Source organism: Dipodomys ordii, unplaced genomic scaffold (assembly GCF_000151885.1).
Source record: "Dipodomys ordii isolate 6190 unplaced genomic scaffold, Dord_2.0 Scaffold189, whole genome shotgun sequence".
Taxonomy (NCBI): Eukaryota; Metazoa; Chordata; class Mammalia; order Rodentia; family Heteromyidae; genus Dipodomys; species Dipodomys ordii.
In genome coordinates this window covers 2,833,083-2,857,462 of record NW_012267405.1, presented here as the reverse complement: position 1 = coordinate 2,857,462, position 24,380 = coordinate 2,833,083, and the positions used below count along the sequence as shown (strand labels likewise).

The window sequence follows — 24,380 nt, the reverse complement described above, 5'->3', positions numbered from 1 at the left end:
GGCGCCGGGCAGACCGCGCGCTGGGCAGGCCGCAGGTGCCTGGGCAGGCCTGAGTACAAGAACCCTGATGCAAGAGAATTGTGTGCAGCTCGGGAAGGTGTCGACACCGTCCTGCTGGTAAAAACTACCAGTCACACAAACTGGATATAGAAGAGGCAGCACCACATCCTTTTGCTAAAGCGGCGTTTCCCAAATACCAAAACCAAAGACATGGAACTGAAAAAAAAAAAAATACTTTTAGACTAAAGCGCCTTTATGAATTTAGATGCAACAAGTCCTTGGGAAATATGAGCACATGTAATTCAACAATATCAAAAAGGAGTAACAAAAGCATGATCAAGGAGGATTACTGCTAGGAATGCAAGGGTGGTTTCGTATAAATGAATAAATAAATAAATTAGCTGGGCGCCGGCGGCTCCTGCCTGGATTATTGTTCAAAACCAGCCCGAGCAGAAAAGTTCCTGTGAGATTCTTTTTTTTGGGTCCCGTCGTGGGGCCTGAACCCTGGGCATGGGCGCTGTCCCTCAGCTCAAAGCTAGCACTCTACCACGCTAGCACTCTACCACTTGAGCCAGAGTGCCACTTCCGGCTTTTTTCTTTTTGCTTGTGGTGCTGAGGAATCAAACCCAGGGCCTCAGGCATGCAAGGCAAGCGTTCTACCACTGAGCCACCTTCCCAGCCCCCCTGTGGGATTTTTTTTTTTTTTGGTCCGGTTGTGGGGCCTGAACTCGGCCTGGGCGCTGTCCCTCAGCTCTTCAGCTCAAGGCTCTACCACTTGAGCCACAGCGCCACTTCCGGCTTTTTTCTTTTTGCTTATGTGGTGCTGAGGAATCGAACCGAGGGCCTCAGGCATGAAAGGCAAGCGCTCTACCACTGAGCCACCTTCCCAGCTCCCCCTGTGGGATTCTTATCTCCGGTTAACCACTCAAAAACTGGTAGTGGAGCAGTGGCTCAAAGTGGTAGAGCACCCACCTTGAGCAAAAAAAGGTCAGGGACAGTGTCCAGGCCCTAAGTTCAAGCCCCGCGACCAACACACACACACACAGAAAGTAAAATATAAACAGAAATAATAGATCATCTCAATATATAAAGAAAAAAATATTTTAAAAGTCGCTATCTAGTGGTGCCAGAGTATCTCACATATAATCCTAGCTACTCAGGAGGCAGAGATCTAAGGATTGCAGTTCAAAGCTAGCCAGGGCAGGAAGGTCTGGGAAACTCTCATTTCCAATTAACCACTAAAAAGCTGAAAGTGGAGTTATGGCTCAGCTGATAAGAGTGATAACCCTGAAGGGGGGTGGGTGGGGGGAAACAGAGATGGGTGCCCAGCCCCAGGATCAGCACCAAAAAAACAGCACAGGAAGAATGGGCAAAAACTTTTTTTCTTTCAGTAGTGAGAAGATTACATCCAAGGTCTCATGCTTGTCATCAAATCCCAAACATTCTTACCCAGGCAATGGACATCAAACAAGCCTGTAGGTAGTACCAGTTACTCAAGAGGCTGAGAAAGGAGGATTATAATTTCAAGGCCAACAACATACTTACAAGTAAAAAACTTGGATCTTTACTTTAAATCAAGAAAAAGGCAAAATGCCAGCAGAGTAGCCCCCCATCTATATTTCCAGTTCTGAGGCTGAGAAAGAGGATCAAGTATTGGAAGAGGAAAGGGGCACAAAAGAAAAAGATGAGAAGTGAGACACCAGAAAGGATGAAGTATTATTACTGTGTTTACTTACAGGTGTCATGATTTAGAGTGCAAACCAACTAATAAGCTACATTTTGCAAAATCATAGGATGTAAGACCAATATATAAAAACCAATTGTATAAGTGTTTACCTAGCATATGCAAGACCCTGGGTTTAATCCGCACCACTGGAGTGGGTGGGGATTATTTGTATATACTAGCAACAAACTGGTAGATGATGAGAATCGGAGGGGGCTGGGAGAGTAGTGTAAATGGGGAAAGGGATTTGATCCAAGTACATTACAAGCATGTATATAAATATCTCAGTGAAACCCCTTTGTACAATGTTTCATGCTTTCACAGAAGAAATTTTAAATACCATTTGCCATTGCACCCAAAACCACGAAACTCGTGGGAATAAATTTAACAAGATGGTGCCAGAGTTGTACTAAAATCTACAAAGAAGGGAAGGCATGGTAGGGGGAAAACAATGGAGGGGGTAACAATGCTCAATAGGAAGTGTACTCATTACCTTACTCGTGTAACTGTAACCCTCTGTATAGTATCTTTACAATAAAAAATAAAATAAAATCTACAAAAATCCATGGAAAAGTAAAGATCTAAACAGACTGTAATATGTTTATGGTTTAGATGATTCAAAACTGATGTCAGCTATCTCCATACTGAACTTCACAGTTGACAAAAAATAAAAATCTCAGAAGCTTTCTGTAGAAACCAATAAGCTGATTATAAATTTTATATGAAGAAACAAGGAATAAGGAGTAGCTAAAGGAATTTTTTGTGTAGTGCTATAACTTGAACCCAGTGCTTCTTGGACACTAGTTATACCCCCAACACTAAAATTGATTTTTCTCTTTTGGTTTTTTTTTTGGTGTGTGTTTGGTTTTTGTTTTTGGTATTTTGTGTGTTTACCAGTCCTGAAGCTTGAATTCTGGGCCTAAGCACTATCCCTGAGCTTTTGTGCTTAAAGTTAGCATGTTACCATGTGTGTCACAGCTCCATTTTTGGCTTTTTGTGCTTAATTGGAGATAGGAGTCTCACGGACTTTCCTGCCCTGGGGCTGGTTTTGAACCTCAATCCTCAGATCTTGGTTTCGTGAGCAGCTAAGATTACAGGCATGAGTCACTAGCACCCAGCTCCCTAAAATAGTTTTTTGTTTTTTGTTTTTGTTGGTCCTGAGGCTTGAACTCTGGGCCTGAGTGCTGTCTCTCAGCTCTTCAGCTCAAGGCTAGTGCTCTATCACTTGAGACACAGCACCACTTCCAGCATTCTGGTGGTTTATTAGAGATCTTAGTTTCATGAATAGCTAGGATTACAGGCGTGAGCCACCAGCGCCCAGCTCCTAAAATAGTTTTTGAATAAAAAGCCAGAGTTAGAGCCAGGGATCAGTAGCTCACACCTGTAATCCTAGTTACTCAGGCTAAAATCTGAGGATCAGTTCACAGTCAGCCCGGGCAAGAAAGTGCCAAAAAAATGGAGTTGTGGCTCAAGTGGTAGAGTTCTAGCCTTGAGCAGAAAAGCTCAGGGACAGGGCCCAGTCCCTGAGTTCAAGCTCCAGGACTGGCACACATTAAAAAAAAAAAAGCCAGCATTGAAGGATTCACACTACCTGATTTCAAGAAACTGAACTAAATACATGGCTCAGGTGGTATAGTGCCAGCTGAACCAGCTGAGAGCATGAGGCCCTGAATTCAGCCCTGGTCCCAGGACAAAAAAATTACTTTATACAGCTATAATAATCAAGATAGTAAAGTTATTTTTGTTTCTTGTTGTTTGTATGTGTGTGTGCCTGTTCTGAGGCTTGAACTCAGAGCCTAGGCACTGAGTGACTGATAATTTCTTTAAAAGATACTCAACATTACTTGTCATCAAGAGAAAACAAAAAACACAATGGAATGCCACTAAAAAATAAAATACATCCACTAGAATTCTGGCTAAGATTCAGACTGACAATGCCTAATGTTGACAAAGATGCAGAACAATTAGAATTCTTGTACAAGAACTGCACAATAGAAGTCAATGCTTGCTGCTTCCTTATGAACACATCTCTAAGCTTTGGGGTGCTAAGGGCCTCGGTAAACTTGGCCCTCACAGTAATTCTCACTCCGTGGCTCTGGACCTGCAGCAGCAAGTTCACCTGGGAGCTTGTAAAAAATTTTAATTCTCTTGACCCCACCTTTTTCCAATTCAATGGGAAACAGCGGAAAGGCTGACAATTGTTTGTTAACAAATGCACAGGTGATTCTGCAGCACAGAGGAGGAAAGGACAGAAGAATGAATGAGGAGGATGTTCTTGAAGGCTGATTGGATACCTCCCCCTTCCCAGGCTTCTTAACAGCCTGGTAGGGCAGAGAGCTTTGGCTCCAATAAAGGTGATGAGGCTGCCCTGAACGGGAGGACACATGGCTTGACCGGCAGCGCGGTAAGACTGAGCGGGGGCTGAAAAGGCCAGGACCCAGGGGGTGAGTAGAACTGGGCCCAAAATGGACACACACCCAAGGGCAGACAGGCAGCCTCACCGCCAGTTTCGGGCCTGGGCTGTGGGAATCGTTCTCTCCGTAAGCTCTGCTGTCTGGGAGCGTTCGAGGCTTGCCTTTGAGCTGTTGTGAACAGTGAGACAGTTGATTCTTGTCTTCTGAGAGTTTTTAAATGTTCCTTGACCTTGGCAGGCCCCCCAAAGCCTTGCCACCTACTGCTTCCCTGCTGGCACCAGAACGAGTGCTGCTGAGCTCCAAACAGGGGCCTAGGGCCTCACCTCAACGCAGGCCCCCTTCTTACAGCTGCCCGGCCACCCCATTGCTACCTGGGACCAAGTTAGGACAGCACCAGCAGCATGGCTGACAAAGAAACCAGGACCGTGCTCTGGGGTGAGTGAGAGCCGAGGCTCTGCCCAGCTCAGCCTGCCACGTCCCACTGTCCCCGAGCTGAGACAAGATGGAGGTGCTGCTGCTGAGCTGGTCCTCCTGGGGTTGAGGGAAACAAAGGAGCTTGTATGGCCTCCCCTGGGCCTTTTGTGCTCCCAGTGTCATTCCTCCCTTCCTGGGCAGGTGCTGAGCTAAATCAGGAGAAGCGGTCTTGCACCTTCAAGCCCCAGCTGGAGAAGAAAGAGAGCTGTAGGCTGGTGATCAGTACGGTGGGTGTTCCTCCAAGGACGGGAGGATGAGCAAGAGCAATGATGGGTCTCAACAAGTGAAGTGATGAGGTGCCCCTGTGCTTTCGATCCCTCTCAGATCTGCCTGAGTGAGAAAGCCAAAGAAGAGCTGAACCGGGTGGAGGTCCTGGCCCCACCAAGCATGGAGGACAGGAAGTCACAGCCCATCACTATTGCCTCGCTGAAGCCCTCTGTCCTGCCCATGGTGAGCCTCTTCCCTCAGCTGCCCAACCTTACCCCCAGAGTGGGCCTGCGTGCAAAGGAAGGTGCTGCTATGCTGCGCAGGTCCAGCCAGGTCAGACAACGTGAGAGAAGCAATAGCAGCCCTGTGCACAGCCTGCTCCTGTCCTCACTCATCCTTGCCGCATGCCCCGGGCAAGCCAAGGAGCTCTCCTTAACAGTAACACTGTTAAGTTGTTCACTGCCAGTGACTGAGACACTGATGACTTAGCTATCACTAATGTATCCAGAAGCTCTCATTTCTGCCAGTTTATCTTGGGCTTTCTGTGCAATTAACCATGGTTTGTGAATAATGATAGGGATTTTCTTTTCTTTTTGGGGGGAGGGGAGTCCGGTCATGGGGCCTGAACTCTGGGCCTGGGCGCTGTCCCTCAGCTCTTCAGCTCAAGGCTAGCGCTCTACCACTTGAGCCACAGCACCATTTCCGGCTTTTTTTATTTTTGCTTATGTGGTGCTGAGGAATCGAACCCAGGGCCTCATGCATGCAAGGCAAGTGCTCTACCACTGAGCCACCTTCCCAACCCCCTTTTCTTTTTTTATTTAGTTGTGGGATTTGAACTCAGGACCTGGTACTGTCCCTGAGCTTTTTTGTTCAAGGTTAGCACTCTACCACTTTGAGCCACCTCCAGTTTTTGGGTAGTTAATTGGAGATAAGAGTCTCATGGAAATCCAGGTACTAGTGGCTCAACACCTGTAATCCTAGCTACTGTGATCTGAGGATCACAGTTCAAAGCCAGCCTGGGCAGGAAAGTCCTTGAGACTCATCTCCAAAAAACCACTAGAAAACCGGAAGTGGTACTTTGGCTCAAGTGGTAGAGTGCTGGCCTTGAGCTGAATTGCTGAGGGTCAGCACCCAGGCCCAGAGTTCAAGCCCCAGTACTGACAAAAAAAAAAAAAAAAAGTCTCATGGACTTTCCTGCCTGGTCTGGCTTTGAACTGCAATCTTCATAGCTCAGCTCCCTGAGTAGCTAGGATTACAAACTTGAGCCAAGGGTGCCCTGCTCTTTTATATTTTTTTCTTCCTAACTTTTTAGATTGGTCTTATTATATAACCTCAGGCCAGACTTCATTTTGAGATCTTCCTGCCTCAGCCTTCTGAGTGCTGGGATTACAGACTTGTGCCACCAAGTCTGCCTGCTTTTTCTGTGCATATAATTCTGTTGCACTGCTGCATGGACTAGGACCCCAATATCATACAGATGCTCCTCGACTCATAACGGGTTTGTATTCAAATAGATGCATGATGCATTGGAAGTATCATAAATGGAGAATGCATTTACAAAGATATGATCTAGTTTGGATATAATGTGGCAACAGAGCCAACAGGATTTGCTGACATATCAGACATAGAATGTAAGAAAAAAACTCCTGTGCCTGACTCTATAGAATAACAGCTTGTCCCAATTGAATAGAATAACAGCTATCTACTGGGACAGGATGGTGGATATGGATTATAATTTTCTTTCTTTTTTTGGGGGGGTCCAGTTGTGGGGCTGAACTCTGGGCGTGGGCGCTGTCTCTCAGCTCTTCAGCTCAAGGCTAGCACTCTACCACTTGAGCCACAGCACCACTTCTGGCTTTTTTTCTTTTTGCTTATGTGGTGCTGGGGAATCGAACCCAGGGCCTCATGCATGCAAGGCAAGCGCTCTACCACTGAGCCACCTTCCCAGCCCTGGATTATAATTTTCTAAAGATCTGTGTTAAATGTGGGATATCTAACAGCTACCCAGTTGATTATAGGACTGGAAATTCAAGTGAGAGGGTCATAAGAACTGGGGGAATATGTACAGATAGAATAGGAAGTAGAAATGAGAAACTGAGTGCTGGTGTGTCACACCAGTAATCCTAGCTACTCAGGAGATTGAGATCTGAGAATGACAGTTCAAAAGTCCAAAAGAATCTTATTTCCAATTAACCACCAAAAGCCAGAAGTGGAGCTGTGACTCAAGTAGGAGAGCACTTGAAAAAACTAAGGGACAGTACCCAGGCACTGTAGAGAATGAGAGGCTCAGTTACCCAGTTTAGGATAGAGACCACCTCAGCAGGAGGGTGGAGGGTTGAGAACTGAGACTCACAGGACCCATGAACCTAGGCAGTAAGGGAGAGTGCTTGTGGCAGCCCCTGTCAGGTGCCAAGATCTGAGTTACCCTGTCTTTCCCTGACCTTTCCCACTGCAGGTCACCATGTCAAGAGTAGAGCTTTCTCCTCCAGTCACTTTTCATCTTCGGGCTGGCTCAGGACCTGTGTTCCTCAGTGGGCAGGAGTGCTACGGTAAGTCAGAGCTTGGATATGGGCAAGGGGTGGGGGTGGGGTGCAGTACTGAGCTCAGGGCATGACTCAAACACTTGAATTCCTGATATTTTTTTTCTGGATAAACTCCCCAAAGGCAACGTGATTGCCCCTGGCCTGCACTGGAAGGCCATAGGGAAGGATCAGGATCCAGTACTTCTTCAGCTCCTAGCAGTGTCCTCTGTGGGCTGCAGCCCTCACTTGTAACATAAGGAGCTGTCTTTTTTTTTTTAATTGGTTATGTGGTTTGAACTCTAGGCCTGGTCACTATCCCTGAGCTCCTCAGCTCAAAGCTCTACCTCTTGAGCCATAGCACCACTTCTGGTTTTCTAGTGGTTTACTGGAGAGAAGGGTCTCATGGATTTTTTCTTGCCTGGGATGGCTTTGAGCCTCCTGAGTAGCTAGGATTACAGGCATGAGTACTGGCACCCAGCCCAGAGTGTCTTTTTTGTTATTATTATTGGTCATGGCATTGAACTGAGGGCCTGAGCACTGTCCCTGAGCTTTTGTGCTTAAGGCTAGTGCTCTACTACTTTGAGCCACACCTCTACTTCCACATTTCTGGTGGTTAATTTGAGATAAGAGTCCTATGGACTTTCCTGCCTGGGCTGGCTTTGAACTGTGATCCTCAGATCTTTGCCTCCTGAATAGCTAGGATTACAGGTGTGAGCCATAGGTGCCCAGTTTTCAGTCTTTATAGAAATAAATTGGGTATTCGAAAGAAGCTCAGAATACACTAGATAGTATAAAGCCATAATTAGGGTCCTCTTCCTGCCTCCAAGCCCTTGGCATGTTTCATTTTCCTTAACTGCCTGTTTCAGGTTCTGCCTGTTTCTTGTCTTTTCCATCTTACGTTGTTATAAAATACCCAGCCTTGGGTATTTATTATAAAGAAAAGAGATTTGTCAGCCTGATGGCACATGCCTATAATCCCAGCACTTGGAGGCTGAATGGAGGATCATGAGTTTGAGGCCAATGTGGATTACATAGTGAGACACTGTCTTTAAAAAAAAAAAAATCAGCCAGGCACCAGTGGCTCACCACACCTGTAATCCTAGCTACTCAGAAGACTTGATCTGAGGACCAAGCAGACGAGGGAGGAAAGTCTGAGACCCTGACCTCCAATTAAACACCAAAAAACTGGGAAATGGAGCTGTAGTTCAAGCAGTAGAGTGCTAGCCTTGAGCAAAAGAAGCTCAGGGACAGTGCCCAGGCCCTGAGTTCAAGCCCCAGGACTGGCAAAATAAAGACCTAGTCCCTTAAGACAGAATTAGTGTATTCATGAGAGTGGATCCTCATGAGCAATCGTCTAGGCCCCAGCTCTTGTAGTCAGCAGGGCAGTATTGCCACACTGGGGGTGAAGCTGGGGGCACATGAAGCACGGCGGGGAGCAGGCACAGGCCGGCCTGCCGTGGCCGTGCTCTTTCCTTCCCCACGTACCCACTTCCCAGTACATGTCTTCCCTCATACCCTTACCTTTCTGTCTCTTGCCTTGGGCTGGGGTCTTTCTCTATCCCCTGACTCACCCTGGCCCCTATGTGGGGGTACAGAAAAATAGGTGTACATATTCAGCCCCAGGGTTCCCCCAAAACCATACATGGAGTGAAACGGGTCCTAAAGTAGGAAGCAGACATCACCTAGACCTCAAAACTCTGCCTTTCCTTCCCTACCTTGCATCCACCTGGCCCACAACTTCACAGAGATTTCAGACTTATCCTGGGTTGACGAAGAAGGGGAGGAAGAAATTGAGGAAGAGGAGGAGGAAGACTTTGAGGACGAAGATGTAGATGTGTCTCTAGAGGACACCCCTGTCCACCATGGGAAGAGGCTGGTACCCCACAAGCACATAAGCGTGACTAAGGTGGGAAAAAGAACAAAGTGGCCTTCAGTGGGGTTGGGACCCTGTGGAGGCAGCTGGGAGGAGCTGGGATCCCAGGTTTGGGGTGGAAGATGTCTCTGAGTCCTGCCAGCTGCTCTGCCAGGATGGCTTGGGCCTGGAGAGTCGGTTCTGGCCCTGCATTTCAGCTGAACTCTCTAGTAATGCTTGTCTTTGATTCCCAGAAAAAAAAGCTGGAAAAAGAAGAAGAGGCAGCAAGGTAACTCTGTCTATTCAATTTCCCTAGATCCTGTGCGTGAGATACGTAGTATTAGAAAGCACGGTCCCACGGGCATGTATACAGACTCACATCTGCACACATGGACTGGGGTCAGCACAGCCATCTTGGAAAGCATGCACATGTTCTATTTTTGGACCTCGTTTCACTTAGGCAATCCTTCCAGAGAATGGGGGAGTATGGAGGAAATTGTATGAGCAAGGAAACTTACCATGGCTTTGTCCAAATACTAATGAAAAATGGAAGCCCTCTAAATGTCTCCCACATCATAATTAACTAAAACGTTGTATCTTTTCTCTGTGGCTGGGCAAAGGGAATGTCACATGATGCTTTTAAATTGCACAGCAGCCTGGAAAGTGTTGACAAGAGTTAAAAGGACAAGATGCATATAATTTTATTTTTATATACATTAAACATAATTTATAAGAACGTTAATATTGGTAGGAAGTAAGGAAAATTATCAGTAACTTATCCTCATATTTGCTATGTTATATGCAATGTGGTTAACATTTTACAAAGAAAAAAAGTATTTTTGATAACTGAAAGAAAGCAGATGGAAGCCTAAAAGGAGAAAGACAAATGTTTAAAAAGGAGAAGGGCTGGGCTGGGTGGCAGAGGGCTGTAGCTCAGTGGTAGGGCACTTGCCTAGCATTTCATGGTCCTGAATTCAATCTCTAGCACCCATCACAAAAATAATAATAATAAAATGAAGAGAGGCAGAGTACCCTGAGGGAGAGGGTGGGGGGAGGAGCCCCATAGCTTCTAGGCTAGGTCCTTGGCCTCTCTGCACTGCCCAGGCCCAGTTCACTCCCTACGCAGATTAGGAGAGCCAAAGCGATGGCCTTCACTGATTCTTCTGTCTTGCCCACCTGCATCTCTGTTCCTTGCCAACTCCACACTATTCCAGGTCTACTTCAGGTCTAGACAAGAGCCCTGGGAAAAAGGTGAGTAGGAAGCCAGAAGGGTAGGCCTCAGGTGAGCGGGTATTGGGGGGCAGGGGGCAGTAGAGACTGAAGCTCCCTTGCCTCCACAGGCCAAAATCACAATGAAAATTAAGAAACTGGCAGTCAAGAAATGAGGAGCCTGCAATGGCCTTGGCCATGACAGTGAGAGTCGTGCTCTGGTATTCCCCACTGGCCCCTCCGCCTGAGTCAGACTATGACAGCACATGGTGGGGGCCACACAAGAATCCTACACCCTCCCCCGCCCCCTAAAATAACCCTCCAGTTCTAGGAGGTCTTAGAAGAGCCCAACAAGCAAGTGCAGGGCCACAATAAAGTTTACTTGGTCAGTACTGTTCTCTCCTTTCCTGGATGGACCTACTTCCTGCTGCACCAGCCCATGTGCCCAGCAGAGGGCGCCCTTAAACTGGCACACCCATCTTCCTTCCTCTCCTCCTCTAAGCCCCTGACTTGGGCTGAGCCAGTCCCTCAAACCCTTTGACAGGACGACTGGACCCCTCTGTACCTCTTACCAGGAAGGACCTGGACCTAGAGGCCCCATGTCCAGAGCCTGCTCCCCTCTCGTGAGACACTTGTCAAAAGTGGGAACTCTTCCAGGCTTCTGTGAGGGTGCTGAGCCCTACATTCCATCCAGCTAAGTGATATGGCTGGAGGGTAACTGCCTGGCTCTGGCGGCCTTCCTGGCCAGACCTGGAGTGATGGCCCTGTCTTCATCTCTTGTTGCATAATAGCATGGCCAATAGCATGGAAACCTCTCCCCCATCCTGCCCCCCCACCATGCTGGGGACTTAGCCTCTGCTAAGCTTCTCTGCATCTCCCCCATGGGCCTGGAGTGGACAAACAAGCAAACCAGTAGAGATTGTTCTCAATCAGTCCCCCAGCTTGGGAGGTGGATTCAACCCAGAGCCTTGGCAAGCATCCTACCACTTGGACCACATCTGCAACTCTTGTTCTCATTTTGTCAGGGCTTCCCTAACTCTGCCTGAGCTAAACTCAAAACTTCCAATCCTCTTGCCCTCTACCTCATGTATCTGGGATTATAGGTGTACATCATCATGCCCAGCTGAGGTCAGAGATCTCTCGGCACCTTCATGGGATGGTCAGCAACCAGGATTTGGACTCCTTTGCAACTCCTTGGTGTTCACTGAGCCTGGTTTTGGCCACAGCCGCACACCATAGGCAAAACCCAGCTCCTTGCATTCAAGTTGCCTATAATCTAGAGGAAGCATACAAGTATTTCAATGACTAGAAATGCTTTGAAGGGGCTGGCAAGATGGCTCAGTGGTAGAGCGCTTGCCTTGCATGCCTGAGGCCCTGGGTTCGATTCCTCAGCACCACATAAGCAAAGTATAAAAAAAAACTAATTTCTGTTAGAAATGCTTTGAAGGAAGCAGCACGGTTTAGTTAGGTCTAGAGAGGCCTTGGGAGCAAGGCTGCCCAGGCAACAGGGATTCCGTGCGGACCTGGCAGAAAGGTGTTCCTAGGAACAGGAAAGTGTGTGCAAAGTGAGTGCTGGCGGCTGGAGTGAGCATGCAAGTCTATGGAGAAGGAAGGTGGATGGGTGTAATAGCCCTGACAGGCACACTGTGAGCTGTCTATAGATTTGCCCCCTTAGTTCTCACAAATCCCATGAGGTGGGATTTATTAGTCCCACTTCTCAAATGAAGCACAGAGAGGTGACACCAATTTGCATCAAGGTCACACAGCAAGGGAGGAAGGAGCCAAGTAATCCTAGCCCCAGGACCCTTGCATTTGGCTACTCTCCTACGGGAGAGATGGACGAGGGGCAGGCATTAGAATGAGGAGCCCTGGGCACAGACTTCTTCCCAGCCTCCCAAGTCCCAGGCAAGGGCCTGGGATCTGGATCCACACCAGAGGGCGCTCCTCAGACACCTGTGGTCACTTGATCATGGTTTGCTGGTAGGCAGTAGGCATCAGCTAGCAGATAGGAGTCAGTCCAGGTTGCTAGGGTGCCCTTTGCCCTTCTCATGCCCTAATCCTGCTGTGATTCAACAGGAAAGGGTCGCTGGGCTGAGGCAGGTGGTGACAGTGGCAGTCGTGCAGCGGGGGCTCTGTTTGCCACAGCTGGGCTGTGAGGAGGCGCGAGGCAGCCCCAGCTGGAGGGTGTTGAACTTGGCACTAGGGGGTGGATTAACTACAGCAGCGGCTACTTCTCCCCTAATCACCCCTCACCCCACCCCCCCAGGGATGGTCATGAGCCCTCCCTTCTCCCTCCTCTTGCCCCAAGCTCACTCTGTTAGGTAAACTGAGGCTCGATCACATGGGTCCAGGCCTCCTCTTCCATTGTGGCCATGTATCGCAGCTTTCAGTGAGCTCCTAGCTCTGTTGACATGAGAATAGCCACTTCCTTTGTACAATCTGGGTGCCTGGGACCAGAGAAGTGAAGGGACTTGCCATAGGTCACACAGCCTATGAGGCCCCAGTCTCTACATGCTGCCTCTAGGCCCCGCCCTGACTCTCTTTGTGGGTAAAGGAGCCAGGACCAGGCAAGCAGGTGCAGAATGGGAGAGGGTGCAGAAGCAGAGATGCCTATGCAGGAAGTTTACTGCCCCGTAACGCCGTGGAGTCCCCTGGCGTCCACCTCAGCCATCTGTTACTATGGAAGCCCAGGCTGGGGCTGAGTGTAGCCAGTGAAACCACCAGGTGTTCAGGCCCAGAGGTCTTGAGCAGCTCCCAATATCTCCCTAACAAATGAACCCCCAACACCTGCCTTCCATTGCCCAGATGACCCCTGCTATGGAACCCTAAGGTCTAAGCTATCCCTGAAGCATCTGTACCCTTTTACCTGTGACCTGGCTTGACCCTGGAACTGAGGTCAAAGGGAGGTGGCCTTTAAAACTGTCTGGGAGCTAGTGGGGGCGTCCAAAGGTTTCTTGGAGAGCCATGGTCAGACCTGGATGAGATCAGAGACACAGGGAGAAGCATGGAAGGAGCAGAATCTGAAGAATCAAGCTTGAAATGGTGAGAGGACTGTGGGTGATGGGAGGTAGGGCGAGCCGGCTTGGAGAGGGGCCAGCACTGCTCCGGGAGCTGGGTACCAAGCCTTCCCCAGCAGGAGCACTTACTGTGCAGTGTGGAGCTCAGCGGTGAGCCAGGTAAGGAGCTCTAAAACCCCTCAAAGCTTGACATTATTTGAGTTTAAATCCCAAAATGCTGGACTCCCAGGAGTGACTTAGAACAGGGCTCACACCCCCCTCGGCACACCAGCACAGGCCAGGCATCCGGGACCCCTGCAGTGGCACTTAGAGTTTGGGCTGGGCCAGACTGAGCGTTCCCAGCTGGAGCTGGTCAGTGCTCCAAAGGTATCTGCTCGGCTTGTTTGTGTGGGGGAAGGTGGCAGACCACTTTGTGGATTGATGGAGCTCAGGAAGGTGAGAAGGAACCCAGGGGTGAGAATTTGACCATCACAGTCAGCTCTCTAGGAAAATAAGTCAACAGCCACAACATACAGGAACAGCCCTCAGTAGAGGGCTGAGCACCTTAAATGGGGTCTTACTCCAAGCGCCCCCCCAGCACTCCCTTTCCACCCACATCACCATCCACCTTTGATCACCAGCTTCCAGGACCCTGGCTGTCACTGTGCCCCTCCAATGAAGCATTCTGGAGGGCATTGCCACAGTCCATGCAGAGAGAGCCCAATAAGATACAGAGCCAGCCGTATGTCCAGACTACTGGCACGCATGTCTTTTTTGTCAGGGGGGTGGGCTGGGCCTTGAACTCAGGGCCTGGGTACTGAGCTTGTATGCTCAAGGCTGGAGGCCTAACCACTGGGCCCACAGCTCTACTTCCAGCTATTTGGGGAGTTCATTGGAGATAAGTGAAACAGACTTTCCTGCCCAGGCTGGCTTTGAACCATGATCCTCAGACCTCATGAGGATTACATGATCCTACTTCCCGAGTAGCTAGGATTACAGGCGTGAACCCCTGGAGTGGGGGGGGGCTGCAGCGTGACTTGGGCCTCCCAAGGAAAGGTCCATGACTGTCCCCATTTCTCAGAGACCACAGGGTCCCAATGTGGTCTGCTAGGCTCTGTCTCTGTCTCAAGCCAACTTTGTGCCTCTCTTGGGATCCTCTCAAGAACTCTTCCCCCTCACCTCTCACCTCAACCTGTTGCACCCACTCTTTGCTGCCAGCCAGCCATAGCCCCTCCTCCCTGGTGGCCAGGCCCATCCCTGCCCCCCAGAGGGAGGCTCCTCCTTTTAATTCTGCCCCAAGCCAGGACCTCTGCCCCCACCCTAGCTCAGTACCTGCTGGCTTACCCTGAGGGGAAGATGGGGCTCCAAACCTGAGGGGGAGCCACTGCCCCGAGACTGGAAGACAAGGGACCTCCTACCCCCTCCACACACACACTGAGCCTGGGCCAGCAGGTTCTGTGCTTGTGAGCGAGCTGGTCAAGAACAGAGCAGGAGGGCTCAGGGGCCAGCCTCCCGTGCAGAGAGCTCCCGCGGCCCCCATCCCCTGTGCCTGGCAGCCCTGGCCCCGCTGCTGCTTCTTCGCAGCCTCACTGGCCAGGAAGGTGGCCACCTCACACCTCAGCTCCCAATTACGCCCCCGCCCTCCTCCCCTTTTCCTCCTCCTCCCCTCTCCCTGCTCCTCTCCCCCCTGAAAACCTGTGGCTCAGAGACCTTCGCTTCTCTGGGACTCTACCCCTGGGGCCTGCCCACATCTGCTCCTGAGTTTGGGGGCAGAGGAGGGCAGCAGCCCTGCGAAGTCTGTCCAGCGATGGGAGCTACACGCCTGCTGCCTAACCTGACTCTGTAAGTGCCGCCGGGGCCTGGAGTTCCTTTACCCTCTCCAGCCCCACCGCAGACCTGGCTCCCCTGGATTCCCATTTGGGTTGGCTGGGTGGGACAGGGCAGGGGGCAGGGGGGCACTGGGCTGGCCACTGGCACCTACAGCTGGGTGCACCTTGTCTCTCTACACAGGTGCTTGCAGCTCTTGATTCTTTGCTGTCAAACTCAGGTAGGCACCCCTACCTAGTGTTTGCCCCCCCCACCTAAGAGGAGGGAAGGTAGTTCTGTCTCCCAGGGAAGTCCAGGAAGTACTTAGGTTTGAAGTGCGAGCTTAGGGGACCTGTTGGGGGAGAGGATGTGGCAGACTTGGGGATCACTGAGCTCATCATCTCAGTACTCTGACAGCCCTTTTGCCCCCCCCTGGGTCTCTGTTGCCCTCTGTACCCCTCTGCCTTGGGCTCCAAGAGGACTGAGCGCTCAGATCCTCCAGACGTGGGGGTGGACGCTCCCAAAGCAGGGAGCAGCTGGAAGCGAGCAGAGGCCACGGCTGCGATGAGACTGGTACCTGAAAGGACAGGTTTTGGTACAAAACTATTTGCATGGCCCACTCCCCGGCCACTCCCCCTCACACAGGTGTCTGGGCATGGGCGACTCGGGGCTTCCTGGGCACACAGTACCCGGCAGGGTGAGGTGACTGCTAACCTACAGAGCACTAGGTCAAGCCCGCAGAGATGCATTTGGGATGGGATTCAGGGTTTTCCTCTCAAGTCTGCCTTCTGCTTCTCCTCGTGCACACCTCCCGCTCCCCCAAGCCTCAGCCCCCCCATACAAGGCTGGCCTCCATCCCCTTTTTCTGTGTGATCCTCCATAAAAGTGCAGCTATTAAAATGCACTGGTCCAGAACCGCTCTGGGGAGCCATGCCTGGCTTTCCCAGGCTGCAGGATTGCTTCTCTTCCCATCCAGTAGGAAGGTAAATGCCTTAAAAAGGGGGGGGGAGGGAAAGGGGCTGCCTTTGAAGCAGTGGGGGGGTGGGAGAACGACAACACCCCCTTCTTTTCCTTCCCCCTTTTGCTCTAGCCCCGTTCCAGGCCTTTTGCTTCACACGTCCAGGGAGAGCAAGAAGAAAGCCCTCAGCCTGGTCCGGAGGGGGCTGGGGGTGGGCCCAACCTGTTCTGGAAGGGGAATTAGCACAATGGTGCGGCTGGCCGGGCGTTTATGGCCTGGATGAGGCCCCATTCAGGACTCAGGAAGGTGGCAAGGCTGTCCTTTCCCCTTGAAGTGCCCCCTCGCCCCCTGGAGGGGGGGCAGCAGGCTGAACCACAGCCATGCTTGAGGGGCCGGCTGACAAGCAGCTGTCTCAGGCAGTGGAAGGGGAGGTCCCCCTGCAGCGGGAACATGAAAGGAACAGGCAAGGTCCCGCGGGGAGAGGGGCTTGTGGGCTGTGGGCTGTGGGGCGGGCGTGGGCTGCTTTTGTGAAAGGCTTGAAGGGGGACAAGGAGAGGAGGGGGCTTCTGGGGGCCCCTTCTGCCTCTGACCTGAAACAGACTGCCAGGAGGAGGCTGCCCGCCAAGAGGGGCGGATGGTCTGAACCTGGGCCAGGAGGCTGGGGCTGGGGCAAGCAGGACCCCATCCCTGGCAGAGAGGCCAGCGAGGGCCAAGCCAAGAGAGCTTTCATCCCAAACGCTGGTCCCAGGCCTTTCCAGGCGGGGATGGAGGATAGGGTGCGGGACAGAGATGCTGCTGTCCCAGCATCTCAGAAGGGCGCCTGGCCTTGGAGGTGCTGTCAAAGGAATGGACGGTGACATGTCGGAAGGGTCAGCCCTGGTCTGCCCCAGGGGGAGAGTGGCCCCTGACATGCCGAGCTACACCCAGCTCCATCCAGATGGCTGAGATCAGGCCTGGGGATCAAAATGGAATTAAGCCTTTGAGGTGGGGGCAGGAAAGGTCTGTCCCCACACAGGGCAGCAGGATCCAGATGGAGAAAAGTGAACTGAAGCTAGCTGCAGCAGCCGCTGGGGACTGTCACCCTTGCAGGCACCTTGCAGGACACAGAGGGCAGGAAGTAATGTTTCTCCACCGCTGGGTATTGCAGCTGGGGGCGGGGGGGGGGGAACTGAGCCCGCTTTCCTATGTTGCCTGCACAGAAATGGCTCCTCCCCCAGCCCTGGCCAGCCCAAGGACAGCAGCATCCCCACCTGGCCACAAGCCCTGCTCTTGGTGACATTGTGATGTTAGCAGATAGGGGACCCACCAAATAGCAACTCCCACGCTGTCTCCATCTCCCTTTATGTTTAAGGGGTGATAGTGGAGACTGAATGCAGGGCCTCATGCTTGCTACCACTTAAGCAACACCTTAGTCCAACAAACCATACTATCCTAGCATTGAGACTTGGAGATTTATAGATTGGGACTGGGAGGTGCATGTGGAGGAACCCCACACCACACAGCCCATCCAAGAGAATACTGGAAAAGGTCCTGTTTCTCCAAGGGCCCTCGGCATCTGAAACAAGGTAGGGGAGGACTATAAAGAAATGTACACTAGCCAGGCAGCAGTGGCTCATGCCTGAAATCTTAGCTACTCAGGAGACTGAGATCTGAGGATGGAGGTTTGAAGCCAACCCTGGCAAGAAAGTCTGTGAGACTCTTATCTCCAAAAAGCTGGAAGTGGAGTGTGATTTAAGTGGTAGAGCACTAGCCTTGAGCAAAAAAGTTCAGGGACAGCACCCAGGCTCTGAGTTCAAGCCCCAGGACCTGCACCAGATAGATAGATAGATAGCCTGGTATCTGTGGCTCAGGCCTGTAATTGTAGCTACTCATGAAGCTAAGCCCTGAAGGTTCCAGATTTAGATCTGGATTTGAAGCCAGTCTGAAGCCAGCCTGTTTCCAATTAATCAGCAAAATTCTGGACTGGAGGCATGGCCCAAAGTCTTGTCCTTGACAAGAAAGTCAAGTGAGAGTACAAGGTCTTGTATTCAATCCTCAGTAGCAGCACACACACACAAAAAAAAAAAAGAAGAAAGAGAGGAGGGAGAGGGGGGGGGGAGAGAGAGAGAGATGCTTACAGGGGCTCTACTGGACATTAAAAATAGAGACCTACGAGATGCCAAAATGTCCTCTAGAGACCCTCCTTCAAAGCATCTAACAGACCATCTGCTCCCTGCACATGCACTGCCTTTCCCGGCCAGTGGGGAGGACCAAGGAGCAATGTGGTTATCCTGGCTAATGAGGCCAAGACCCCAGAGAAGAGGAAAGGAGTTTTGCCTAGTGAGTTGTGTGCACTGTGCACTTGCTCCAGGGGACATATGCCTAGGTTATGACCTTGAAGGGCCATGGCTCCCGACTTAGTACTGCAGCTCTGTGCTGTTATCACTGTGCTCTCAAAGCCTGGGCATGCCACGAGTTCCTTAGCTCCGGGGAGGCACAGAGCCCACCCAGCAGCTTGGGAAAGACATGGCCATACCACATGTGGCTTCTACCTTTCACCCTCTACTCTGCAGGGCAGGTGGCCTGCCCACCACACTCCTCTCCTCATCCCTGTCCCCGACGGATCAGTGGTGGTGTCACCCAAAGCAAATTGACACTATTTTTCCCTTGGTAACCGCAAAGGGGGAGAATCACCCGTCTCCTAATTTTAACCAGTACGTGAGGGACCAGGGTGCCATGACCGACCAGCTGAGCAGGCGGCAGATCCGTGAGTACCAGCTCTACAGCCGGACCAGCGGCAAGCATGTGCAGGTCACCGGTCGTCGCATCTCCGCCACTGCTGAGGACGGCAACAAGTTTGGTGAGACCTGGTCCTGGCTCCCGGGCCACCTGTACCATTGTGCTGGGCCTGTCCTCCTGGTCCATCCCCAGGTCCTGGGTAAGAGCTGAGGTGCAGTAGGAGAACAGGAAGAAGCCCATGGTAGAGCTCCCCACCCCCAAAGGGCCTACAGGCGGTGTACCTGACAGTTCCCATCCTCTTGCCTGAGTTTGCAGGCCAGCCCTGGGCGCTGATGAACAGAGGTCTCTCTCCCCTCCCCGCCCTGTCCACAGCCAAGCTCATTGTGGAGACTGACACATTCGGCAGCCGTGTGCGCATCAAGGGGGCAGAGAGTGAGAAGTACATCTGTATGAACAAGAGGGGCAAGCTCATCGGGAAGGTGAGAACTGAGACAGGGTCGTGTGGGCTCCCAGCGGTGGGAGCAGGCAGGGCCCCAGTGGCACAGCGCACTCCCTGGGCCAACCCCACCTGCCTGGGGAAAGACTGAGCCCTACACTGTGACAGTCCCTCAGAACACCCAATCCATCACTCCCCTGCCTCTCTATTCAATGACACCCTGGGAAGGGACGAAAGAGATCCACAAGAGTCCCTCGCTCTGGAATGGGGAGTATTTCTTTCCCCTAGCAGCCATCAGGGTGAATTTTAGCACCTATAGGATATCACACATAAGGTGGCAGCCACAGCCCATGTGGAGGGCTATGGGCTGACAAGGGTTAAAAGTTAGGGTACCCATATAAGGCAGAAGCTCTCCCCAAGTTCAGCAAGGTCCACAGGCTCCAACTAGCAAAATGCACACTAAGAACCTACTTGTACTGGTACTGATGAAACCTTCCTTAGTGTTGGGCCTAATACTCTGTGTGTGCATGTACATGTGCATACATGGGTGCCTACAGGCCAATCGTGGAGCCTGAATTCAGAGCCTGAGCTTTTGTGATCATGGCTAGCACTCTTACCACTTGAACCACAGCTGCACTTCCAACTTTTTGGTGTTTAGCTGGAGATAAGACTCACATATAATTTCCTGCCCAGGCTGGCTTCAAATCATGGTCTTGAGATCTCAGCCTCCTGAGTAGCTAGGATTATGGGCATGAGCCACCCAGCACCTGGTTCACTTTTGGGGTTTTGTAGGGTTGTTTTGGCTGCACTAGAGTTTGAACTCAGGGTGGGGAGGTGCTAGGAAAAAACACTCATCACTTCAGCCACACCCCGGGACCCAGCAGTTTTGGTAAGAATTGTGTTTCTGTTGGAATCAGGCAATTCTGGCTGTGCTTGGAGAGCTCAGGCTTCTCTCTGTGAGAAGGGGCGTAGGGTCAAGTGAGCGGCTGTGTCTGACACTTCTTTCCTTTCATCAGAGACCATGGCCTCCACCTGGCAAACAGGCCTCACTGAGCCTGCCTGACAGTTGTCAGGTGCCAAGTTCCCCCACCCCCAAGTGCTCAGCTGAGCACATTATTACTTGATCTTTACTCAGCGCTCAGTTTCTCCGTGGCTCAACCTTGCTTAGGGAACACAACTGCCAGGTGATTTCAGGCCAAGCCTGTGCATTTCCCCCACGTTGCCTAATAGATGCCCGTCTGACCTGGAACTGCTTGGGCTCACTGACTCGGTGGTTCCATAAAACGGGCTCAAGGACAGCTACTGCCGATGGTGGGTGGACACTTCCCCTCCTCTCCTCCCTTCTGTAGCCCAGCGGGAAGAGCAAAGACTGCGTGTTCACCGAGATCGTGCTGGAGAACAACTACACGGCCTTCCAGAACGCCCGGCACGAGGGCTGGTTCATGGCCTTCACCAGGCAGGGCCGGCCCCGCCAGGCCTCCCGCAGCCGCCAGAACCAGCGGGAAGCGCACTTCATCAAGCGCCTCTACCAGGGCCAGCTGCCCTTCCCCAACCACGCCGAGAGGCAGAAGCAGTTCGAGTTTGTGGGCTCGGCCCCCACCCGCAGGACCAAGCGCACGCGGAGGCCCCAGCCCCTCACGTAGTCGGGGGTGCCGCAGCCTCCCCCCCCCATCCTTCCCCATCCAGAGAGGGGGCTGGGGGGAGGGGGGAGGCAGACCCCAGGAAGCAGCGGAGCCCCGGCGGGGAAGGCCACGGCACTTCCGGCCCCCGGGGGCGGGCTCCGCACGCTGGCTCGGCCCGCCCGGCCTGGGGCACCTCCCCCGGCTCCAGGGCCAGCCTCTGCCTGACAAGTGGACCGGACAGTAGATTAGACCTAGCCCACCGGGACCTGGACCTGGCTGTCCTCCAATCGTGTTCCCCTGAACCCCCTTAGTCCGCCCCCAGATCCCTCCTGGCCTGACCGAGGGGCTTGTGGTTTAGTGTCCGTGCCTCCTCCTCCTCCCCGGCCCCGGAATAAAACCATTTTCCAGCAAACGGGTGATCTGCAGCAGTGGGGCGGGCTGTTCACCTGGAGACGACCCCGGTAGTCCGGGGTCACCGCGGCCGGGGCGGCAGGTGCGGGGCGCGGGGGGGACGGGAAGGGGGGCGCCCCCAGTGCCACGACTGCAGGTGCGGGGCGCGGGGGCCTCGGCGGCGGGGCGGCCCCGGGATGGCCCCTCCCTCCCTCCCTCCGCCGGCCCCGGTGTCCCGGCTCCCCAAGCGCGGCCCGTGCTACCTGTTGGGGCGAGGAAAACCCAACCCCTAGGCGCGGCCGGGGCGGCGGAGGGCCGAGCCCAGGCCTCGGGGTTCGGGCCAGGGGCGGCGGGCGGGCCGGCCGGATTGCGGCCCCAGGACGCCCGGAGACGCCGCTCGCGGAGCAAGGTCGGCGGGGCGGAGGGTGGGACGGCGGGGAGGGCGTGGGGGCGAGAACGCGTCCCCCCCACCCGCCCTCGTCCTCCGGGCTCCCCGCGGGGGGACCCAGGCGGGGCCCACACCTGAGCACAAGCCTCAATTAGCGGCGGCGGGGGCGGGCAGGGCCCCGATTGTCCCCGGAGCCGAGCGCGGCGCGGGGGAGGGGGAGGGGGAGGCCCTGCCCCCACCCGGCTCCCGGGTGGGTGGGCTTTCCCAGAGGCCTCCAGGTGTGCCCACACCATAAAAGCCACCCTTCCCCTTCCAGCGCCGGCTTTTCATCTGGTCAAGGGGGGGGGCTTTCGGAGCGGGGGCCCGCCCCCCGCGCCCCTCCCGCCTCTGGGTGCTCCCCCGCCTCAGTTTCCCTTCCCCTCCTTTCTGAGAAAATGCTGGGGGGCGGGGAGGATGGTGACTGAGAGAAGAAACAGGATGAAAGCCATCCCTTCTCCCCACTTCTCCCCAGAATGGGCTGAACGGAAAGGGGTGGGGGCGGCGGCGGGGTGGGGGGGACCCCGCGGGCCGGGGCCGTTTGGAAGGTGGAAACCTTGCAGCCCAAGAGGGAGGTCCGCCCTCCAGCTCGTCATAATTACTTGCCCCCCCCCAAGAGCTTAATCCCGGTGAAGAGCGCGGCAGTGTCGGGGTCGTTTTGTTTTTCTGGGGTGTGTGTAGGGCGGGTGGTCTGGGGCTGCAGCTGATAACTTGCCGGTTCAGTGGGACTCTAAAACTGGGGTAACACCCAGCAATTACTTGAGGACAAAGGGTTGGGGCCCCCCAGGTGTGGAGGACTGGACGTGGAGGGGGCGTGGAGGGGGGAGGGCCGTTGGGCAGGGGGGGACCCTGATCCCTCAGATTTCCGCAGGAATTTGAGACATTTCTTTGAGACTCTAGACTGCCTCTCCCCCCCCTCCCCACTCCTGCTCGAGTTAGAGACAGCTTCAAAGGTGGACGGGGGCCTTTGTCTGGCCTGGGCTTTCTTCTTGGCCTCTCTCCGGCCCCTCCCTCCCTCTTTGACCTCCCCAGCACAGTCAGGCCCCTGGGGGCCCGGGCTCCAGAAAGCCTTCACTGTTTCCTTTCTTGCTATTCGAGGTGAGGCCTGGCAGACAGAGACCGGGACCTGGAAAGGGCTAGCGAGGGCAGCGTTCCAGGCGAAGGCCGGCTCAGGAAGTGCCTGTACCCAACCTGCAGCCCTGCGCTTAGTGTCCGATTTCTCATCTGGCTTTAGGTCCCTTGGCCAGGGGTGAAACCCCGTGGAGGCCCCCTACCCCAGGTAACTCTTCCCATCCTGGGAAAGGCTGCTGGGCTTGTCCCATCCAAGACGGTACAAAGAAGAAGCCAGAGCCAAAGATGGTGGCACATGACTGTAATGTCACCTCTGGGGAGGCTGAGGCAGGAGAAATGAGAGTTGGAGAGGTCAGCTTGGGCTATATAGTGAAACTTGAGCTTAAAAAAAAAAGAAAAAGTAAGAAACCGGAGGCCTAGCGCATGTATTTGTGGTGGGAAGGATGGCCTACACCTGCCGTGAGCCCTGGTTGTTTCCAAGTGCTTAAAACTTCCAAGCAGGTGTGAGCATTGGAGGCCTTGCCACTGGGGCAAGGTGAATATCCCATCAAGAAGACTCAGGTGGAGGGAGGTGGCTGGAAGGCGCCTTGCTTGTTGAAGGTGATTATAGAGCTGCTTAAGATTAATTTGTTTATCGATCTCCACCTTCTCCCTCCTGTCCCTGAACAGGAAGCCAGGGAAGAAGTCCCCTCACTTTTTTTAAATGTCAGTCATGAGACTTGAACTCAGGGCCTGAGCACTGTCCCTGAACTTTTGTGCTCAAGGCTAACTACCACTTTGCACCATTGCCCTACTTCCAGTTTTCCCGTACTTAATTGGAGATAAGAGTCTCCCAGGCTTTCCTGCCCCTGCTGGCTTCAAACCCCAATCCTCAGATCTCAGCCTCCTGAGTAGCTAGTATCACAGGCATGAGCCACCGGCACCCAGCCGCCACTCACTTCTTAAGCAATGAGAACCGCTTCTCCATGTGTCACTACTCCACGATGTCCTTCAGATGCCAGTGGCCTCCCAGTTACCAAGCCAGAAATCAAACCCCACTCCCCAGCCTTGCCCTGGATCCTAAATGCTTGACTCTGAGGACCATCCCTTCTGTACTTCTCTCCCCCACCCCCGCCTGCAGGAGGTGTCCCCTCCGGCTTCTGTCCTGGCTTGTCCAGTGGAAACGTGCCTCGGGTCCCCCATGGTCTTCCCCCAGTGCTCTCCCTCACCATCTCGACACCACAGCCATCACTCTCGCACACAGCTGCTCGCTCTCCCAGCCCCTGCCACTCAATGCATAGCACACTTCCTAGGATCTGCCTAGAGTCTTTGCCTACCCTCCTATGCCCTGCACCCCTCTGATGCCTCACATAGTTGCTCTCCCTCCTTCCTCTGTAACCCCTCCCCTCTCCTGCCTTACCACGCACCACATCTCTGCCCAGGCCTGTCATGTCACTATGATTTTCTTTTTCTGTGTGTGTGTGTGGCAGTTGGTGGGGGGAGGGGGATCCTAGAGATTGAACCCAAGGCCTCAATCTTCCTAAGGCAAGCATTCTGTCATGTGAGCTGTTTTTGTTTT

General features: G+C 53.1%; 2 protein-coding genes across 3 annotated transcripts; both read left to right on the top strand.

Annotated features, from left to right (window-relative positions):
• Positions 1 to 4,538: 4,538 nt before the first annotated feature.
• On the top strand, positions 4,539 to 10,577 carry Npm2 (nucleophosmin/nucleoplasmin 2). The gene is made up of 8 exons (XM_013034417.1): positions 4,539 to 4,572; positions 4,753 to 4,838; positions 4,936 to 5,061; positions 7,274 to 7,367; positions 9,086 to 9,246; positions 9,447 to 9,481; positions 10,407 to 10,443; positions 10,533 to 10,577. Exons 1-8 carry the CDS (start codon positions 4,539 to 4,541, stop codon positions 10,575 to 10,577), a joined length of 618 nt encoding a protein of 205 aa, XP_012889871.1.
• A 4,461-nt stretch (positions 10,578 to 15,038) lies between these two features.
• Fgf17 (fibroblast growth factor 17) lies at positions 15,039 to 21,092 on the top strand. Of its 2 annotated transcripts, none has more exons than XM_013034434.1 (5): positions 15,039 to 15,239; positions 15,408 to 15,444; positions 18,856 to 19,000; positions 19,252 to 19,358; positions 20,665 to 21,092. In XM_013034434.1, exons 1-5 carry the CDS (start codon positions 15,205 to 15,207, stop codon positions 20,956 to 20,958), a joined length of 618 nt encoding a protein of 205 aa, XP_012889888.1. In that variant the 5' UTR covers positions 15,039 to 15,204; the 3' UTR covers positions 20,959 to 21,092. The 2 variants fall into 2 exon arrangements, with proteins under 2 accessions (XP_012889888.1, XP_012889887.1); XM_013034433.1 differs by having other exon boundaries at positions 18,823 to 19,000.
• The last annotated feature ends 3,288 nt before the right edge of the window (positions 21,093 to 24,380 follow it).

Bases quoted from the DNA above. Each gene is read 5' to 3' on its own strand.
- Npm2 (XM_013034417.1), top strand. From the start codon at position 4,539: ATGGCTGACAAAGAAACCAGGACCGTGCTCTGGG. The intron at 4,839-4,935 runs GTGGGTGTTCCT...GATCCCTCTCAG, and splicing joins GTAGGCTGGTGATCAGTACG to ATCTGCCTGAGTGAGAAAGC. The intron at 9,482-10,406 runs GTAACTCTGTCT...ACACTATTCCAG, and splicing joins AAAGAAGAAGAGGCAGCAAG to GTCTACTTCAGGTCTAGACA.
- Fgf17 (XM_013034433.1), top strand. From the start codon at position 15,205: ATGGGAGCTACACGCCTGCTGCCTAACCTGACTCT. The intron at 15,445-18,822 runs GTAGGCACCCCT...GTAACCGCAAAG, and splicing joins TTCTTTGCTGTCAAACTCAG to GGGGAGAATCACCCGTCTCC. The intron at 19,001-19,251 runs GTGAGACCTGGT...CCCTGTCCACAG, and splicing joins TGAGGACGGCAACAAGTTTG to CCAAGCTCATTGTGGAGACT.